Here is a 16,721-nt window from a genome sequence, read left to right on the forward strand (position 1 = left end):
TTTGTAAATCTAGAGAAAGCCTATGACAGAGTACCCAGAGAGGATCTGTGGTACTGCATGCGGAAGTCTGGAGGGGCAGAGAAGTATGTTAGAATAATACAGGACATGTACGAGGGCGATTGGCTGGCAACCAGTTCGGAGTGTACCCCGCCTCCTGCCCGATGATAGCTGGGATAGGCTCCAGCACGCCTGCGACCCTATTGAGGAGAAGCGGCTCAGAAAATGGATGGATGGATGTACAAGGGCAGCAGAACAGTGGTGAGGTGTGCTGTTGGTGTGACAGACAAATTTAAGGTGGAGGTGGGACTGCATCAGGGATCAGCCCTGAACCCCTTCCTGTTTGCAGTGGTGATGGAATGGCTGACAGATGAGGTTCGACTGGAATTCCACTTTATTGAGATGTACCTATGACTACTTTGTTACTTACCACTATTACAGTGCAAAACACATTAAAATATGCACTACTAAAATGTTGCCCTCAGCACCAACTTTGTCTTTTGACCCATTCAAATGCAACGTTTTATGTCCTCTTGTGAGCATCAGCTAATAATTTGACCTGTACACGCCTATAATTTTGTAGGACTTGTACAGTACAGAACAACACTGTACTTCAAATAGTGGTTAGCACGTGTGCCTTACAGTGGAGAATCCCAGGTCTGGCCTTCCTGTGTGGCGTGTGCACATTCTCTTGGGTTTGCTATTTGGGTCGTCCGGCTTTAAAAGTGTGAATATGAGTGTGAATGGTTGTCTACATGTGCTCTGCGATTGGCTGGCAACCAGTCCAGGGTGTACCCTGCCTCTTGCCTCATGCCCAATGTCAGGTGAGGCTCCAGTTCACCCACACCCCTAATGGGTACAAGCACTACAAAATATGGAAGAATAACCCTCAAAGACACTGCATTAGGTGGACCTGTACAATGTAATAAGACAAGACATATTTTGACTTTACAAAGCTAATGCTCAGTTTTGACTGACATTGTTAAATAAGTGCATATGCAATTTTGTTCGCTTTACTCCCCAGAAAGTGTGATCATCCAGCTATCTTGTAGAGTGGTTTGGTTGCCGATTAAAGGATCCAAAAAAGGAAAGTTTTTTTTTTTATTTATTGAAACAGTTCACTGATAAATGACAGGTGGTCGTCATGAAACCGTGATGTTAAAATCTAAAAAAAAAAAAAAAAAAAAAAATCATGGGCTAAAAATTTATACGTCATACTTAACATTGAATAGCAAGAGAATCCATGCTTCAGAGCAGACACTCAATTCACAAAGAAATCAGGCAAAATGCCCTTTTGACTTCAATAAAAAATATTAAATCTTTTCTTCCACTCTATCCATCTTTACACGGTACATGTTCATTTTTTGTTTTTTAATAGAAAAACGCTTAATACTGATTGTGAAACACTGGAATTAATTTACAAACAATAATAATTATAATATTAATAACAATAACAAACAATAATAATTACCATTATTTTTTTTCAACAAAAAATAAAATGGAAGCAGTCAGTCATAGTTGTTGCATCTTGGCCCACATAAAGGATGTTTGGTGGGGAAAGACCAAATGGCATTTACATTTACCTGACACACAGTTACACACAAACACAGTATCAGGTCGTTGAGTATTTCTCATTGCCATTTACAGAGTTTTGGGCACATAGAGACAAAACTGCAGGCATGTGCCTCACACCGACCGATTTGACCAATCAATAATTGTTCTAAAGTGTCTGTAAAGCTTGGCTTGCCAATCGCGGCCCTCAAAAAGTTGACCTACTTCGTCACCTCATTCACAGCTGAAAGTCTCAGCATTTAGAAGAAGGGAAAAATCTTCCGGGCGACAAGAATTTGTATCCGTTCCCAGCGGGTAGTCTGATCGAACGAGCACCAGGACTACTACTTGTAGAAATTGTGGGTGATGGAGCCCCTTTCTTGGGACTGGAACAGTGATGCCCATTGGAGTTCTTGCCCCCTCTCTCCACTGACTGCAGTCCCAGGTCCCGCAGCTCCAGGCTGTCTTGGGTATCATTGGGGGAGCAATGTCGCGGAGAGAGGTTCAGAAGGCTCAGTACATCCCGACTGGCAGATGCCAGTGGACTAGGAGAACTATGAACAGCTTTGATGGGGCCAAGATGTTGTTGGGCTGCAGCATTTGCCCAAAAGGTTTTTAGATTGTGGATGGCTTGGACCTTTTCATCAATGACCCCTCTTCTTAATCGGTCAAGGTCTGGGACGTCAGCCGACGTGGCAGAGCCTGTAGAGGAGTAGGATAGCGCAGGAGAGGGTGCACTACCAACTGGTGATTGGTGACCAGAACTGGGCGACACATTACTGGGGGAACGTGATATGTGGCCACTGTATGGGGAGCTTGGGTACTTCAGCTTGAACTGCGCATGGCTGTCCAAGATAGGCGAAGGATGGCTGCCGTCCTTTTGTGAAGACTCTGAGACAGCCGGACTATTGTAGCCAGAGCTTATTTTCTGGAGAGAAGATGAGCGGGAGGGCGGTTTGGGCTTTGGGGAAGACTGTGCTCTGCCACTAGCACTGCTGTTAGGACGGCTGAATGCACTAGTTTCCGAGGAGCGGAATGCGCTACTCCGTGGTGAAGTTCCACCCTCCGCCCTGGCTCGCTGCAGACTACCGACTGCCCGTAGATGGCTGTGAGTCTCCTCCAGAATCTTCTGCGCCAGCTCCTGAGGATCAAGAGGGGGACTTTTTTCCTCCTGAGACTTCACAGTGCTGTCTGTCTCAGTACTGGATTGATCCGATTCACCCGTGTCTGAGCTGCTCACCTTACCGACTTTCTGGAACGGTGAGTTTGGACTGGGGACCAGGCATGTTTTGACTGGGGAAGTAGGAGTACTGACGCTGCCTCTAGATGACACTGATACCGAGTAACCTCTTCCAGCCCCGCTGCTTGACCGAGCAACAACCCCTCGACCTCCTCTGTGGTGGCGCTGGCTGTGGCCTGGTGGCAGAGGCAAAGAGTCACAGTGGCTCCCGAGTGGTTCGCTACTGATAATAGAGAAGCCCTCATATTCCTCCTCCTCCCCTCGGGCTCCTGACATAGCAGTCGCCGCTCCGTGAGGAGACGAGCGGCTCCGGGGAACATGAGGGTGCTTGTGGGCCGCGTAGTGTGCTGCGGCCCCACTGCGGTGACGATGGCTGAGGAAGTCACAATCGGATTTGGAAGCAAAGCTCATTGAGGAGGCCACAGAGCTGAGGCTATAGACAGAGATGGCATCTGATGCCTGATTGTCCAGGCAATGCGGAGAGAAGGGAAGGCTTGAATAACCCATTGGCAGAGGGTTGGAAACAGACTGCGCTGAGGCCAAAGACTCGAGGGAAGATGAGCTGTCGAGACTCAGACGCTTTGGAAGTTCTGTGGAGTCTGTAAATATGATGAAGGAAAAAAAAATGTGACTCAAAAACAAGAACAGCATACCTAGCGTGACGTTAAAACAACAAGACAGATGTATACGAACCAAATAGCGCCAGCAGAGATTGCAGAGCAAAGTGCAATGTGCGGCGGTTGGCTAGCTTGCCGGTTTTTAGCACCACTTCTTCTTGGCCGACCTCACATAGATCAAATCCTGCGTGCACATGCAAAGATAAACAAACGTCATCTCTAAGTTATTGGATGTGATGTGGGAAGCTTAAGGTGGGAACTTGTTGACTCACCAAGCGCTGCTAAAAATTCATGGCATCCTGGAAGTCTCCAAAGTTGCACACTAATAGACACCTGAATGGGCAGGAGAGAGAAGTCCTGTTCCTTCTCACCAGTCTGGAGCTGCACTAGCACCTGGTGGAGCTGGGGTAGAAGAAGAAGAAGAAGAAAAAGAGGGAAACAAGAAAAATGGTGGTGTTAACAATTACCAGTCAAATTCTATTGGTTATATGATGGACAGACACATTGTTTTCTAGGATATGGTTTTGGTACATTTGTAGATATTTGTTTCAGCCAAAACCCCCGATTGGAAATGAAGACAATGTTTACCGATAAATAGCTTCATTTTAAATTCACTAGTTCATAAACAAAATGCACACAAATGTAAAGCAGCGATGGTATTTACAGGCAGATGTTAATCTGGTTCTATAAACTATGAATAGGCTTTAAATGCAGGAGAACAACATAATGGGGTGCACATGTGCCCTGACCTGTTTTGTTTGGGGATTAGCTAAGAACAGAGACACCTTTGTCAACCTGGCATAACTGTTACGGAGTACACACGTGCCTTTGCCCTCACTTCACTTTTACATCATAGCTTTATTGCTTTTTCCACCTCCATAAATTTCTCTGACCAGCAATGACCTAACAATGTAAAACATCCTAAATGCCTATAAAACGAACGGCCATGTTTGCAATGGAAAACGTTGTTGGTACAGTATGTTACATTTCATGCATGCAGATTAACATACTATAAACTGTCATGCAGTTACTACGACACAACGGTGGTGTTACAAAAGGTGTAGCGGGGACAGGCAAGAGTGGGATGGATTGCAGCTAGGTGAAGGCACACTTACCATCGCCACCATATTTTTAACAGCCTTCAGATTGCAAAGTAAGGGAAGGGGAGAGAGAAAAGCATTTTTATTGCATGCACACAGGCCACAAGGCTCACAAGGGTTCAGGTCAATAAGAAGGACAACAATGGACAAGAAAAGGTAGTGTGTAATATAACACCCTGGAAAAAATAGACATTGATGCATCATTTTATGTACAATAAGAACATTACTTGAAAACTAGAAATGCATGAAAAGTCAGCTGGAATGGGCTCCGGCTTCCGCGCCGCAATATTTCGTTACTGTACTGTACCGTATCATACAGAGAGCTCTTTCTAATATTTGACCTTCTCAAGTAGCTAAATGAGGTAACCAAAATATTATAAACACCTCTAAGTATTACATTTAATATGTTATTTAAGAGTTTGTTGTTTGTCTGCTTATTGCCACAAGTGGGTAGCTGTTCACTGCTTTAAAACTTGCTTACCTCACGTTACACAAAAATGCGGATAAAGATTATTTTCTGGCGTCACATGTTTTGCAAGAAGACTTTAGACAAAACCAGTGCTTGAAGTAAAGCTAGTTAGGCTTTAGTACCGCATTTCAGTAGAGATTAAACTGAAGCTTGAGGTGCCAGTGCAACGGTGTGCAACAAGTCCTGACATAATGTGGTTATGCAATGACAAATTGTCTCTATGAATTGTGTGAGGTCACCGCAAATATGTTGTGCATGGTGTTCTGTGCATTAGATGGGTCCATACCCGATTGATGAGCTGCTCCCCTGCCTCGGAAGCTGTGATGAGTTTGCACAAAGCCTGGAGGGCTTGTGGTGGCAGACCTGAGGGACAGGATCAGTCATTTTTGTCAACACAACAGATTCCTTAATTAGGGACAGGCTGCAGTCTGGAATCTTATGTCTCAAATATGTTAAATTTCCAGTGCTTCCAATTGTGCATTATGTGCATCTGAATTACATCTGAATAAAGTTTATTTTTTTAACCCCCCCGGTATACACACCGCAAATTTTGTTCAGATCAGATAAGTTTTGGTCAGTATTTGTTTTTAAGGTCCATCCATTGTTCAATGTGATTTTTTAAAGTTGACGTTTTGTGTAATCATTAATCTTACAAAATAAAGTGATTTTGCTGTTATGTCTGTCTGTCTGTGGTGCTCACCTAGAAGTGATTGTAAAGTGGTACTGCACTGTTGGAGCCTGTCTCCAGGGTCCGCAGTGGGGAAAAAAACTGCTGCAGGGATGCCAGTGCCTGCAGAGTCGAGGCGGAAGCCCACGGCAGTTAACAAGGCCTGCCACCCAGGGACTCCCCCAACTTTATTCTCCACACTTTGCTGGGATGTGTACATCGAGTTACGTTGACCATTCTGGATCCTTTGAAGTGACTTTTCCACCTGCAAGCAGTGCAGCAGTAGTATCAGTAAAATGCCTTTCCTTCTAAAGTCCTACTCTACAGTATGCGAGTCCACGTCTAACCAGGTGAAGTAAAACTCTCAGGGCATCACGTGCACGATCCGGATACTGCAGTATTTCTGCCAACGCTTGTCCAATCAGGGAGGACGGGCTGTTAAGTTTCACATCACTGCCGATCAGCATGTATCCTGGACAGAAAATATAACATTCATTACACCATATTAGGTAAATTAATCTCCATTTGAACTTTTATCCCTAACCTGCCCAGTTGGAGGGATGTGAGTACTGCTTGCTGCTCTGTACAGTTTTCATGGCATCTGCCAGCGCAGCACTAGCCTTGGTCCCATTGAGAAGGGCAGTGTAGAAGGCATGGACAAAAACCTTGGAGGCCGCCACAGGGACAGGCCACAAGGACACCAGTACACACTGCGCCCCCGCGGCCAGGAAGGACCGTGTCAAGCCAACAACACCGTCGGCTGTCACCTTGCTGCTGGACTCCAGGTAGGAACTTATGACACAGAATCAAAAAGGAACCTCGATTAAAAGGCAAGATTCAAACCATTTTCTTAACTGTTTACAATGGAATACAATCTCATGTTAATGTTATGCAAGTTGTGTCACCCATTCAGAATATTTTGATATTAAAACACTTCAGACCACTGTTTAATAGTGTTGCTCAAAGTAGTCCACCTACCCGAGCACTACCAGCTTGACAGGCAGCCTAAGGTCCAATATATCCGCAGCTGTCAAGAGAAACTCCTGTAAAGGTGGACTGTCGCAGATACTGTCCACATCGCTGCTGTCATCTTGCAAGTGGAGAGACTCTGGGTTGGTGTAGCCGCTTCCAACCGACCCCTTCCTGCCTCGACCGCTGCTTCCTCTCCTTACCCCGGTACCTCGACCGATTGTTCCCCCTCCCACGTTAGCGCTCGCTGCGCCGGGCACGCTTTCTGGGTTTGGAGTGAGCACCAGAGCCGCCAATTTCCATGAAATGTGAGTAGCAAAGTGGGCACACTCCGCTTGTGTGAGGGCACTCATGACCCTCTCTTTCGTCGCTGCAGTGCTAGACAGTGGTTGGCATCCTAAAAGCTCAGCTACCATGAGAGCTTCCTCTTCTGCAGAGGGCATTGGCCCCCACAGCCAGCGGTCCATGACTGGTGAGGGCAGCCTAGGGTTTCCCACCACTGCTGCCATTGAAACCCCACCACAGGGAGCCGGTCCAGGACGCCGGGAGTGAACCTAAAGGCATGACAATACAAACAAGGTTGACTTCTTTTCAGTATTAAGACAATGGCCTAACATGTCATTAAATATTAGACGATGAATGTCAATTGCGATTATCTGAATAAAAAGTTAAACCTTCGCGCAGGATCCGAGGCCCTGGATCGAGGGAACAGCGATGAGGCTAAAACGCTCATATAGATACTCATTGGATGAACTTCCTTTTAGTAGAGCGAAAGGGATAAGATAAAGTTCTCCCTCCAGCACCATGACCAGTTGTCTGTGTCTGCCCACCGGACCACTGGAGTGCATCAAACCCTGTTGGACAAAACGATACGCGTGCAGATGCAGTTAAGGAAAAAATAAAATAAAATAAAAAAATAGAGATTTGCTGTGCGTTGCCTCATCCCGCCCACAAAACTCGCAAGCTCAAAGAGGTAACACTCACCCCCTCCATAGGTGCAATGAGCAAATCATAAAGTGCTCTGAGGGGAGGCTTCCCGAGGTTGCCGGAGCGATGAGGCAGGGAAGAACAACCGTCTTTGGCAGGAGACATCGTATTACTGAACAGGCTGGTCATGCTCTGGCAGCTCCTACAAACGCACAACATATCAAACTGTAAATTAGACATTGCTGCTGCGTATCTAATTACGGCAGGGAACTTCATTACCGCAATAGAGGTATTCCATAACAAGGTCACTTTATAATTCTAATTATCAATTTTTTTCCATGCACATAGTCATTTTCACTATTTTAAGTCATAAGATATTGTGAGCTAAAGTATCAAAAATTTGTTTAATATGTTCACCGACTATGTTTCGGGACTGACAATAATTCTATACCGAATGAAGTTAACTTAGTTTCACAGTGCCTTTAAATTAAAAACATCCATCTGGGCAAAGATTATATCATATACAGTAGACCAATATGGATTTATCAGGGCTGAGATCGATTATTACTATGGAGGCCGATAACCGATATTTGGAGTGGACATTCATTTGCAGTAAAAGGGTAAAATTTTGGCATCAGAATTTTTTTTATCATACAAATGTCAACACTTAACTTCGTTTAAATGCCTTTAAGCATGTGTTCATTAAACAGCTTTTCATATTTTCAGCATGTTAATTTCAACATGTTAACTTTTTTTTTTTTATCTTAGACAATCGACATCTTTGTTTTAAATTCTAACAAAAAGTGCAGGGAGCTCACAGGCTCGGCAGTATGTCTTTTAAAGTTAAATTAAATCTCCTGAAAGTTTTGTACAGTAAAAAAATAAATAAATAAATAAATAATAATAATAGTTAAAAATAAATAAATAAAAGGTTTCCAAAAAATAAACATATCTCAAATGGTAATCTTTCACTTATCTTAGTTTTAATAAAAAAAAAAAAAAATTGCAGCGAGTTTCCAGGGTCAGCAGCATCTCTTGTAAAGTTAACAACAGGAAATGTAAACAAACAAACACTTCACTGAAGTTTACAGTTTTATATAATACATTTTACATTATATATTATATATATATCTCTTATCGGTCGTGGGACAAAAAAAAAAAAAAAAGGCAGATGCGGATATGCGTCAAAATGCTGAATATCGGCGCTGATGATCAGTTTATCCCTAATATAGAGAATAGATATAGATACAGTATGCTGCATCTGCACAAAGAACAAGAAAAATACGAATACTTTATAATTGTATTCTTTAATTAATTGTCAATTGACGTGTCTTCCTCACTGCCACGAGCCACTTATGTCTTATGGCCATTTGCCTCAGGGAAGACACACTAAATGCTGCCACTGCAGTTTGTAAGGATTTGTGTGTTCTTGTTCAAAGTTTATTTGGCTCCACACGGTGGCAGGATTGAGCTGTGGTAGTCTGAAACTGTGCCGCTACGTTACATCCCAGTTCAGGAACAACAGCAACAGTAGCTTGTCCTCATATATGTTCATTTAGCAGCATTGCTTGACCAATGATTTCTGCAACCAATTAGATTGAATTGACAGAAGATGTGTTTTACTTTGTCTCCCTGTGTCATCAATAAGACTCAACACACTGGGAACTCGCTAATGACGGCCATTGGATAAAAAGCCTGGAGCTGCAGGAGCACAGGGCCAAATTGTATTGCCACACTTGTCACAAGCCTCCATCTGCTCTTTCTTACGAGGTCCAGCCAAAAAGTATCGAGTCAGCTCTTCTGGGAGCCCGGGGCCACTAGCTTCCCCTGCCTGAAGCATCTCAACACACTGTCTGTCTGTCTGTCTGTCTCTCTCTCTCTCTCTCTCAACCCTTGGCAAGAGCCTCGATGGAAAGCAAACAATCGTTTGTTAGCCTGACAGGACAGAAGAATGAGAGAGGAGGAAAGGGATAATCTGAGACAAGATGTGTGTCAAGTGTAGAGGGAAAAAATGAAGAGGAAAGACAGAGCATGGTGAGGATGGTTGACTTGTGTGGGTGCATCATTTGGGCAAAAACAACTTCAAAAGTGTAACTGCAGCTTAAAAAACAACAACAACCAAAGAAAGGTTTATGCTACAGCTCCCGAAGAGCATAGGTAATTACAAAGATCATTTTTATTAATTTTGTAAAAGGTAATTAGCAGTATTTAGTATATTATTATTATTATTTTTATAATCTCATATTTATTTGGAAGCATTGCTTAACAGAAATATTTGTTTTACTGATTGAATGATTGGCAGGATTAATTTCTGACCTCCTCAAGGAAATCCAGTGAGCTAGCTCTATTCTGGATTCAGTTTGACATGTCTTATTCTTGTTCAATTTGGTAAAACGTCAAGAGTTCTTCATGATGCCGGATGGTCTCTTCTGGTTTTTATGAAGGCTGGTCTAATAAGTGTGTCAACAAGCACTGTAAATAGTAAAACCTTAACTGGACCGAGCACACGGACACTTTTCCCTCTTTAATAAAACCGTTCTCTGAATTACGGGTTATTGTAGTCCCACCGACAGCCGACCTTCATTCCTTAAAGATTGTAGCAATACATGCAGTGCACATGCAGTTCATCATAATGACCAAGAGAAGTTTTATTTTTGTCTTCTCTTGCTGTAACATTGAGCTCAATGAATGTTAGGCTCCACAGCACAAGGAGCTTTATATTCCCTGGCTTTTTTTGAAGCCCACAAGAATGAATGGATTATTACTAGGAGCCCATTAAAGGCGCTTAATGAGCACCAAGACTCAATTAAAGATGGAATTATCCTCTCATCAAAGAGAAGCTCAATAGAGGACATGGACAGGGAAATATGACCCAGTCACACACACATTCACTCATGCCCATAATCTAATGGTGTACATTACCAATCAGCACCAGTATGAATCCGTGCCTTGCTTAGTATCGATAGAACAATGCTTTCAACAAACTACAGTAGACTCAGTGAAATCTCCACAATCTTAAATCTGTCCCAAAAAAACAGAGACGGCAGACAAATACCTTCACACACTGGTGTCAGTGTCTGGCAAGTAGCGTATATGCACACACGGACCCAACCCATCGGAACAGACAGATGATAGAGGCTTTAGAGGCTTGGCTCGACTCAGTCTATTTAATAAGGACATTCACACGTTGCCTCCGCACAGAATGAACAATAGAAAATGACTCCTTTCCAGTGAATCCCCAACTCAATCAGCTTTCCTCTTTTTTTTGTCAGTTGAACTCTACGGGCTTTCTATCTTACTCCCCAGCACGTGTCCAAATGCTTTGCAACATTCCCCTACCTGTTGAAAAGGTTGTTTCTGGACACCATGCGCAAGAAGCCTGTAGGATCAGTGACAGAGTTAAGCTTGTTGTTTAACTCCTCGAATTGTTGGTCCAACAAATCTCCCGCCTCACTCTCCGTCTCGCTGCTTGAACACCCTCTAAAAATAAATAAATAAAGAGAAAGAGACATGAGACAGTCCCCGAAATCGCAGCATTGGCACAAGAATTGTACTTCAACTAAGTAGACGGTATAAAGACTTGCATTGTTCTCCTGTGGATAAATTAAGTGGAAATATTCCCATATGCCCAAAATACACACAGTTCAACCCACACATCGATGGTCTAAATTCACTTGGCTTGGTCCAAAAACCCTGGCAGATTGTAATCCTTTCATTACAATGCTGATGATGTTGATCCAGCCACTGAGTCAACCTCCCCCACCCGCTATCTCTCCCTTCATTACGTCCATCTGAAGAAAGAAAATCCCTTTCTGCAATATCATCTTAAAAAAGGAACATGCAACATGAGCTCCACCCACCTGAGCTGTTTATACTGCAAAAGCAGATATTACCTACACACATTTAGAGGCCAAAACTTTGGCAGTATCATCAATTCTGTCTTTACAAATGTAATAATGTTGGGATTTCTTCGACACTGTAAGAGAGAGATTCATTTCACAGTGCAGTGTATCTATTTATTTTTGTACAAACCTATTCCAATGAAGTTGGGACATTGTGTTAAACATAAATAAAAACAGAATACAATGATTTGAAAATCATGTTCAACCTATATTTAATTGAATACACTACAAAGACAAGATATTTAATGTTCAAACTGATAAACTTGATTGTTTTAGCAAATAATCATTAAATTAGAATTTTATGGCTGCAACAAGTTCCAAAAAAGCTGGGAGGGGGTCATGTTTACCACTGTGTTACATCGCCTTTTCTTTTAACAACATTCAATAAATGTTTGGGAACTGAGGACACTAATTGTTGAAGCTTTGTAGGTGGAAATTTTTCCCATTCTCGCTTGATGTACAGCTTCAGCCGTTCAACAGTCCGGGGTCTCCGTTGTCGTATTTTACACTTCATAATGCGCCAAACATTTTCAATGGGAGACAGGTCTGGCCTGCAGGCAGGCCAGTCTAGTACCCGCACTCTTTTACTACGAAGCCACGCTGTTGTAACACGTGCAGAATGTGGTTTGGCATTGTCTTGCTGAAATAAGCAGGGGCGTCCACAAAAAAAGACGTTGCTTGGATGGCAGCATATGTTTCTCCAAAACCTGTATGTACCTTCCAAAAGCCAGCATCTGTGATGGTATGGGGCTGTGTTAGTGCCAATGGCATGGGTAAATTACACATCTGTGAAGGCACCATTAATTGTTGAACATGATTTGCAAATCATTGTATTCTGTTTTTATTTATGTTTAACACAACGTCCCAACTTCATTTGAATTGGGGTTGTAGTTCAGTAGTGTACATATTTGTCTAAACATGCTGAAATATAAGGGGAAAATGGCAAAATATTAGAAATAGCTTGCAGTGATAATGGCATGACGGAAGGCAGATTTGCAACACTGCAAACTTCACAAAAATTGTTGAGTACCTCCCCGACCGACAGTGTCAATCAAAAGAGATCAATTTAATATTTCATTAGAATGGATTTTGATACAGGCGGCACGGCGGCCGACTGGTTAGAGCGTCAGCCTCACAGTTCTGAGGACCCGGGTTCAATCCCCGGCCCCGCCTGTGTGGAGTTTTCATGTTCTCCCTGTGCCTGCGTGGGTTTTCTCCGGGCACTCCGGTTTCCTCCCACATCCCAAAAACATGCATTAAATTGCCTGTAGGCATGACTGTGAGTGCGAATGTTTGTTTGTTTCTATGTGCCCTGCGATTGGCTGGCAACCAGTTCAGGGTGTACCCCGCCTCCTGCCCGATGACAGCTGGGATAGGCTCCAGCACGCCCGCGACCCTAGTGAGGAGAAGCGCCTCAGAAAATGGATGGATGGATGGAATTTGATACAGCTCTTGTATTGGCTCTCATTAGCTTGTTTTTGCGTTCACATCTTCCAATATATTAATAAGAGTGTCTAATATATTAAGAGTGTCATTGCACAACGCTATTGACTATTGTTCTATTAGTCATTCAAACTGCTCTAACTGCTAGAGGACTCTGCATCATTTTGCACAATTGTCAAAAAAAAAAAAATGGTACCAGCATTACCACATTACTGGTAACCTTTTATTGCTCAGTGACTGTTTGTTTACGTCTTTATGACTCAATAGTATTCTCTGTCAATTGACTGTCTGTTGTTGTACTGGAGCGGCTCCAACTACCGGAGACAAATTCCTAGTGTGTTTTTGACATACTTGGCAAATAAAGATGATTCTGATTCTGATTCTAATAAGCAACATCCCCTCCCTGCTTTTGCACACATCCCCTCAATTCGTCTTCATCCCATTCATCATCTGGTTCCACTGAGACCAGGGTGCGGCTTATCTTTCACTCTACAATGGCGGATGAATGGGCTTCTAAGTGTTGCCATATTGTGCCCATTCAAGCGCAATGTTGCGAGTGCAGCTTCCCATTGGAGGGATAAATGAGCTGGTAATGGGGCAGGAGGCCGCCAGTCTGCTGTCGTGTGGAGAGGCAGGTGTGAGGCAGGCCACCTGGTCAGTGCAGTTCAAACAGCAATTTGAGGGAAATGTGGCTAATGTCATAAGCAGTGCAGACCCGTGGATGTCAAGAGGTTAAAACTACACTCTCGATTTACCTTTCCACATTTACCATTTCCCTGTTGTCTGTTCGATGTTTGACTGCTTTATTGGTTTTGCCGCTGCATCTTCTTCTCATTTTGGGAATTATTCTCCTTTTAAATGTGTTAGCGTCACTGCTTTGTGTGGTGGGATCCAGAGAGTGGCCAATGAAAGAGCCATCATTCCATTTCACTGGAATGACGGTTCTGTACCAAAGGAAAGAGTGGAGACTTGTAATCACAGTGAGCAATGGGGTGGAATAACACTCACTTTCTACACCTCACACACTTGAGCTCACTCAGTGGAGACAATCGTCTTGTTGATTTTTATGCGTGACAAAATCTGTCAATTACCTTAAATGAAGCTCACCTGCTGTAATACGATTCGACTCCCAGGGCCTCTCGTGCGCTGGCTATGTGCTGCTCCAACGATGAAGCACTGACCAGCCCACCCCCACCGCCGCCTCCCTCCTGGAAGTCTGACCCTACTTCTGATATGCCCTCACCCAAGTACACCTCATGGAACTTCAGGATGCCTGGGGAGACAAAGAGAGGACCCAAATAAATGTTGTCATTTTCACCAAACATAAACTGACAGTTTGCACCTTTATAGGCAATAAACCAAATGAGCAAATTAAGTGGATGCCACCTTACTATAGCGGATGCCAAACATTTTTGCAGGAACCCCCGTTTTTGGATATGAAACCACCCAAACCACATGAGGAACTTTGAATGATAATAACAAAACTCCCCTTGAACCGTCAACTGTGAATCATCAATTAATCAATTAATCAACCAGTACATTGATTGTTGTTATGATAATAATAATAATAATACTAATAATAATAATAATAATGGACATCTGCTTTGCAAAAGGCAATCCTCCTCATTTCTGGAATGTTCAATGCCAAGGGCCAATACCACGAAAATAAATAAATTTAACCTTCAACCCCCAAATATGTTTTTTCTCATAAGAAAATGGAAGATTGAATCTGCAGAAGACAGCATGTGCAGTAGTGCATCTGTGGAGCAAAATGACTAAAATACATTCAATTCAATAAAATATAAGTGTAAGCTGTCTTCACCATCTGTTATACACGACGAGAGCTCTGCTGACTTTTGAGGAGTAATGTAGGTTGGAGATGGGGTAACAGGCCGTACTATGTCGATGCGAACGTGTGAGTGCATTGAGCCGTGCATGTGTTTTGTTTCGTGTGACATTAGTAGACATTCATCCACGTCCACTCAAAGTATGCAGCTACTACGTGATTTACAGCTAAGTAATTACAACATTTGTAGCCCTTTTTAGTGAGTGCAGCCACTTCAGACAGTGCCATGTTTGTGTACCAGCTGGATACCACGGAATGCCAGGAAGTGACAGACAGGCGATTAACGAGCAAGTGGTTCCCTCTTAGCTTGGGGCAATAGTAAGAGCTTTGATGATCTCCATTGTCCCTCAAGTGTTGCCTTCATCCGTATCAATAATGCCGGGGTGTCAAGTTCATCTGGTTGCCTGTGAGCTGGATTTGATCAAATGTTCAAGCTTGGTGGAATGGGACACGGGTCATGGCTTTTTTTTTTTACCCTCTTTGCACAAAAGATCAGTAGCAAAAGAGCTCAGTATGGCAATCGTGTGACATGCGCTAATCACGCTCAGAGAAAAATGGGTCCGCTTAAGACGCTGGAATTTCACGACTCATGAAAGATCAGGCATCTTGGTGCCACCGCCTGTATTGGCGTCACCCACGAGTCGACAAGATGAGAATGCACTGCACAAAAAGTGCTCAAAAAGCAAAGGAAACTCAGGGCGAGGAAAAAACAACAAAGAGTTGAAAATAGATTCTATGTTCAACACAGATTAGTTTAGCTTTTGTCAGATGGGAAGACACTCACTGCCAGTGTGGTTTGGCTCTGTTGCTAACAATTAGCACGGTTCACAGGCAGAAGCACTTGTGGGGTGGCGAGGCAACTCCCAACCGTGAAGTGGCAGGTGGGGCTGCAGCATGCTGTGAAAATACGCCTCCATGACCCCATAGCTCCAAATAACACCGGCAAGTAAATCACATTATTTCAAACTTGAGTTCCTGTATAAAATCCACATCTATCTGATTTCTGCATTTTGTGAATACATTTGACCTGGTATTAAATCATATTAAAGATACCTTGTTGATTATTTGGTAAATTGACAGTACCAATACATACAGTGGGTACGGAAAGTATTCAGACCCCCTTAAAATTTTCACTCTTTGTTATACTGCAGCCATTTGCTAATATCTTTTAAGTTCATTGTTTTCCTCATTAATGTACACATAGCACCCCATATTGATGGAAGAAAATTACATTTTTGACATTTTTGCAGATTTATAAAAAAAGAAAAGTATCACACAGCCATAAGTATTCAGACCCTTTTCTTTGACACTCATATATTTAACTCGGGTGCTGTCCATTTCTTCTGATCATCCTTAAAATGGTTCTAAACCTTCATTGGAGTCCAGCTCTGTTTGATTATACTGATTGGACTTGATTAGGAAAGCCACACACCTGTCTATATAAGACCTTACAGCTGACAGTGCATGTCAGAGCAAATGAGAATCATGAGGTCAAAGGAACTGCCTGAAGAGCTCAGAGGCAGAATTGTGGCAAGGCACAGATCTGGCCAAAAATTCTGCTGCACTGAAGGTTCCTCAGAGCATCGTAATTCTTAAATAGAAGATGTTTGGGATGACCAGAACCCTTCCTAGAGCTGGCCGTCCGGCCAAACTGAGCAATCGGGGGAAAGAGCTCCAAGATGGTGTGAAATAAGATTCTCTGGTCTGATGAGACCAAGATGGAACTTTTTGGACTTCATTCTCAGCGGTATGTGTGGAGAAAAGCAGGCACTGCTCATCACCTGTCCAATACAGTCCCAACAGTGAAGCATGGTGGTGGCAGCATCATGCTGTGGGGATGTTTTTCAGCTGCAGGGACAGGACGACCGGTTGCAATCGAAGGAAAGATGAATGCGGCCAAGTACAGGGATATCCTAGACGAAAACCTTCTCCAGAGTGCTCAGGACCTCAGACTGGGCCGAAGGTTCACCTTGCAACAAGACAATGACCCTAA

The 16,721-nt window shown here is 43.2% G+C and overlaps 1 protein-coding gene across 5 annotated transcripts in view; it reads right to left on the minus strand.

Annotated features, from left to right (window-relative positions):
• Positions 1-1,143: 1,143 nt before the first annotated feature.
• The window catches only part of LOC133475555 (tetratricopeptide repeat protein 28-like), a 177,283-nt gene continuing 161,705 nt past the window's right edge, over positions 1,144-16,721 (minus strand). The window contains exons 13-26 of one of the 5 annotated variants that reach the window (XM_061768556.1): positions 13,990-14,155; positions 10,877-11,017; positions 7,595-7,739; positions 7,285-7,464; positions 6,620-7,164; positions 6,186-6,433; positions 5,989-6,113; positions 5,675-5,906; positions 5,261-5,337; positions 4,521-4,544; positions 3,678-3,807; positions 3,482-3,589; positions 2,789-3,387; positions 1,144-2,689 (exon numbers count right to left, since the gene is read on the minus strand). In XM_061768556.1, the coding sequence (XP_061624540.1) occupies positions 1,802-2,689; positions 2,789-3,387; positions 3,482-3,589; positions 3,678-3,807; positions 4,521-4,544; positions 5,261-5,337; positions 5,675-5,906; positions 5,989-6,113; positions 6,186-6,433; positions 6,620-7,164; positions 7,285-7,464; positions 7,595-7,739; positions 10,877-11,017; positions 13,990-14,155 (3,608 nt within the window). In that variant the 3' untranslated portion in view covers positions 1,144-1,801. Of the gene's footprint in view, positions 3,388-3,481; positions 3,590-3,677; positions 3,808-4,520; positions 4,545-5,260; positions 5,338-5,674; positions 5,907-5,988; positions 6,114-6,185; positions 6,434-6,619; positions 7,165-7,284; positions 7,465-7,594; positions 7,740-10,876; positions 11,018-13,989; positions 14,156-16,721 lie in introns of all 5 variants that reach the window. The other 4 variants (XM_061768559.1, XM_061768554.1, XM_061768557.1 and 1 more) reach the window with 4 other exon arrangements.

This window comes from Phyllopteryx taeniolatus, chromosome 3 (assembly GCF_024500385.1).
Source record: "Phyllopteryx taeniolatus isolate TA_2022b chromosome 3, UOR_Ptae_1.2, whole genome shotgun sequence".
Lineage (NCBI taxonomy): Eukaryota > Metazoa > Chordata > Actinopteri > Syngnathiformes > Syngnathidae > Phyllopteryx > Phyllopteryx taeniolatus.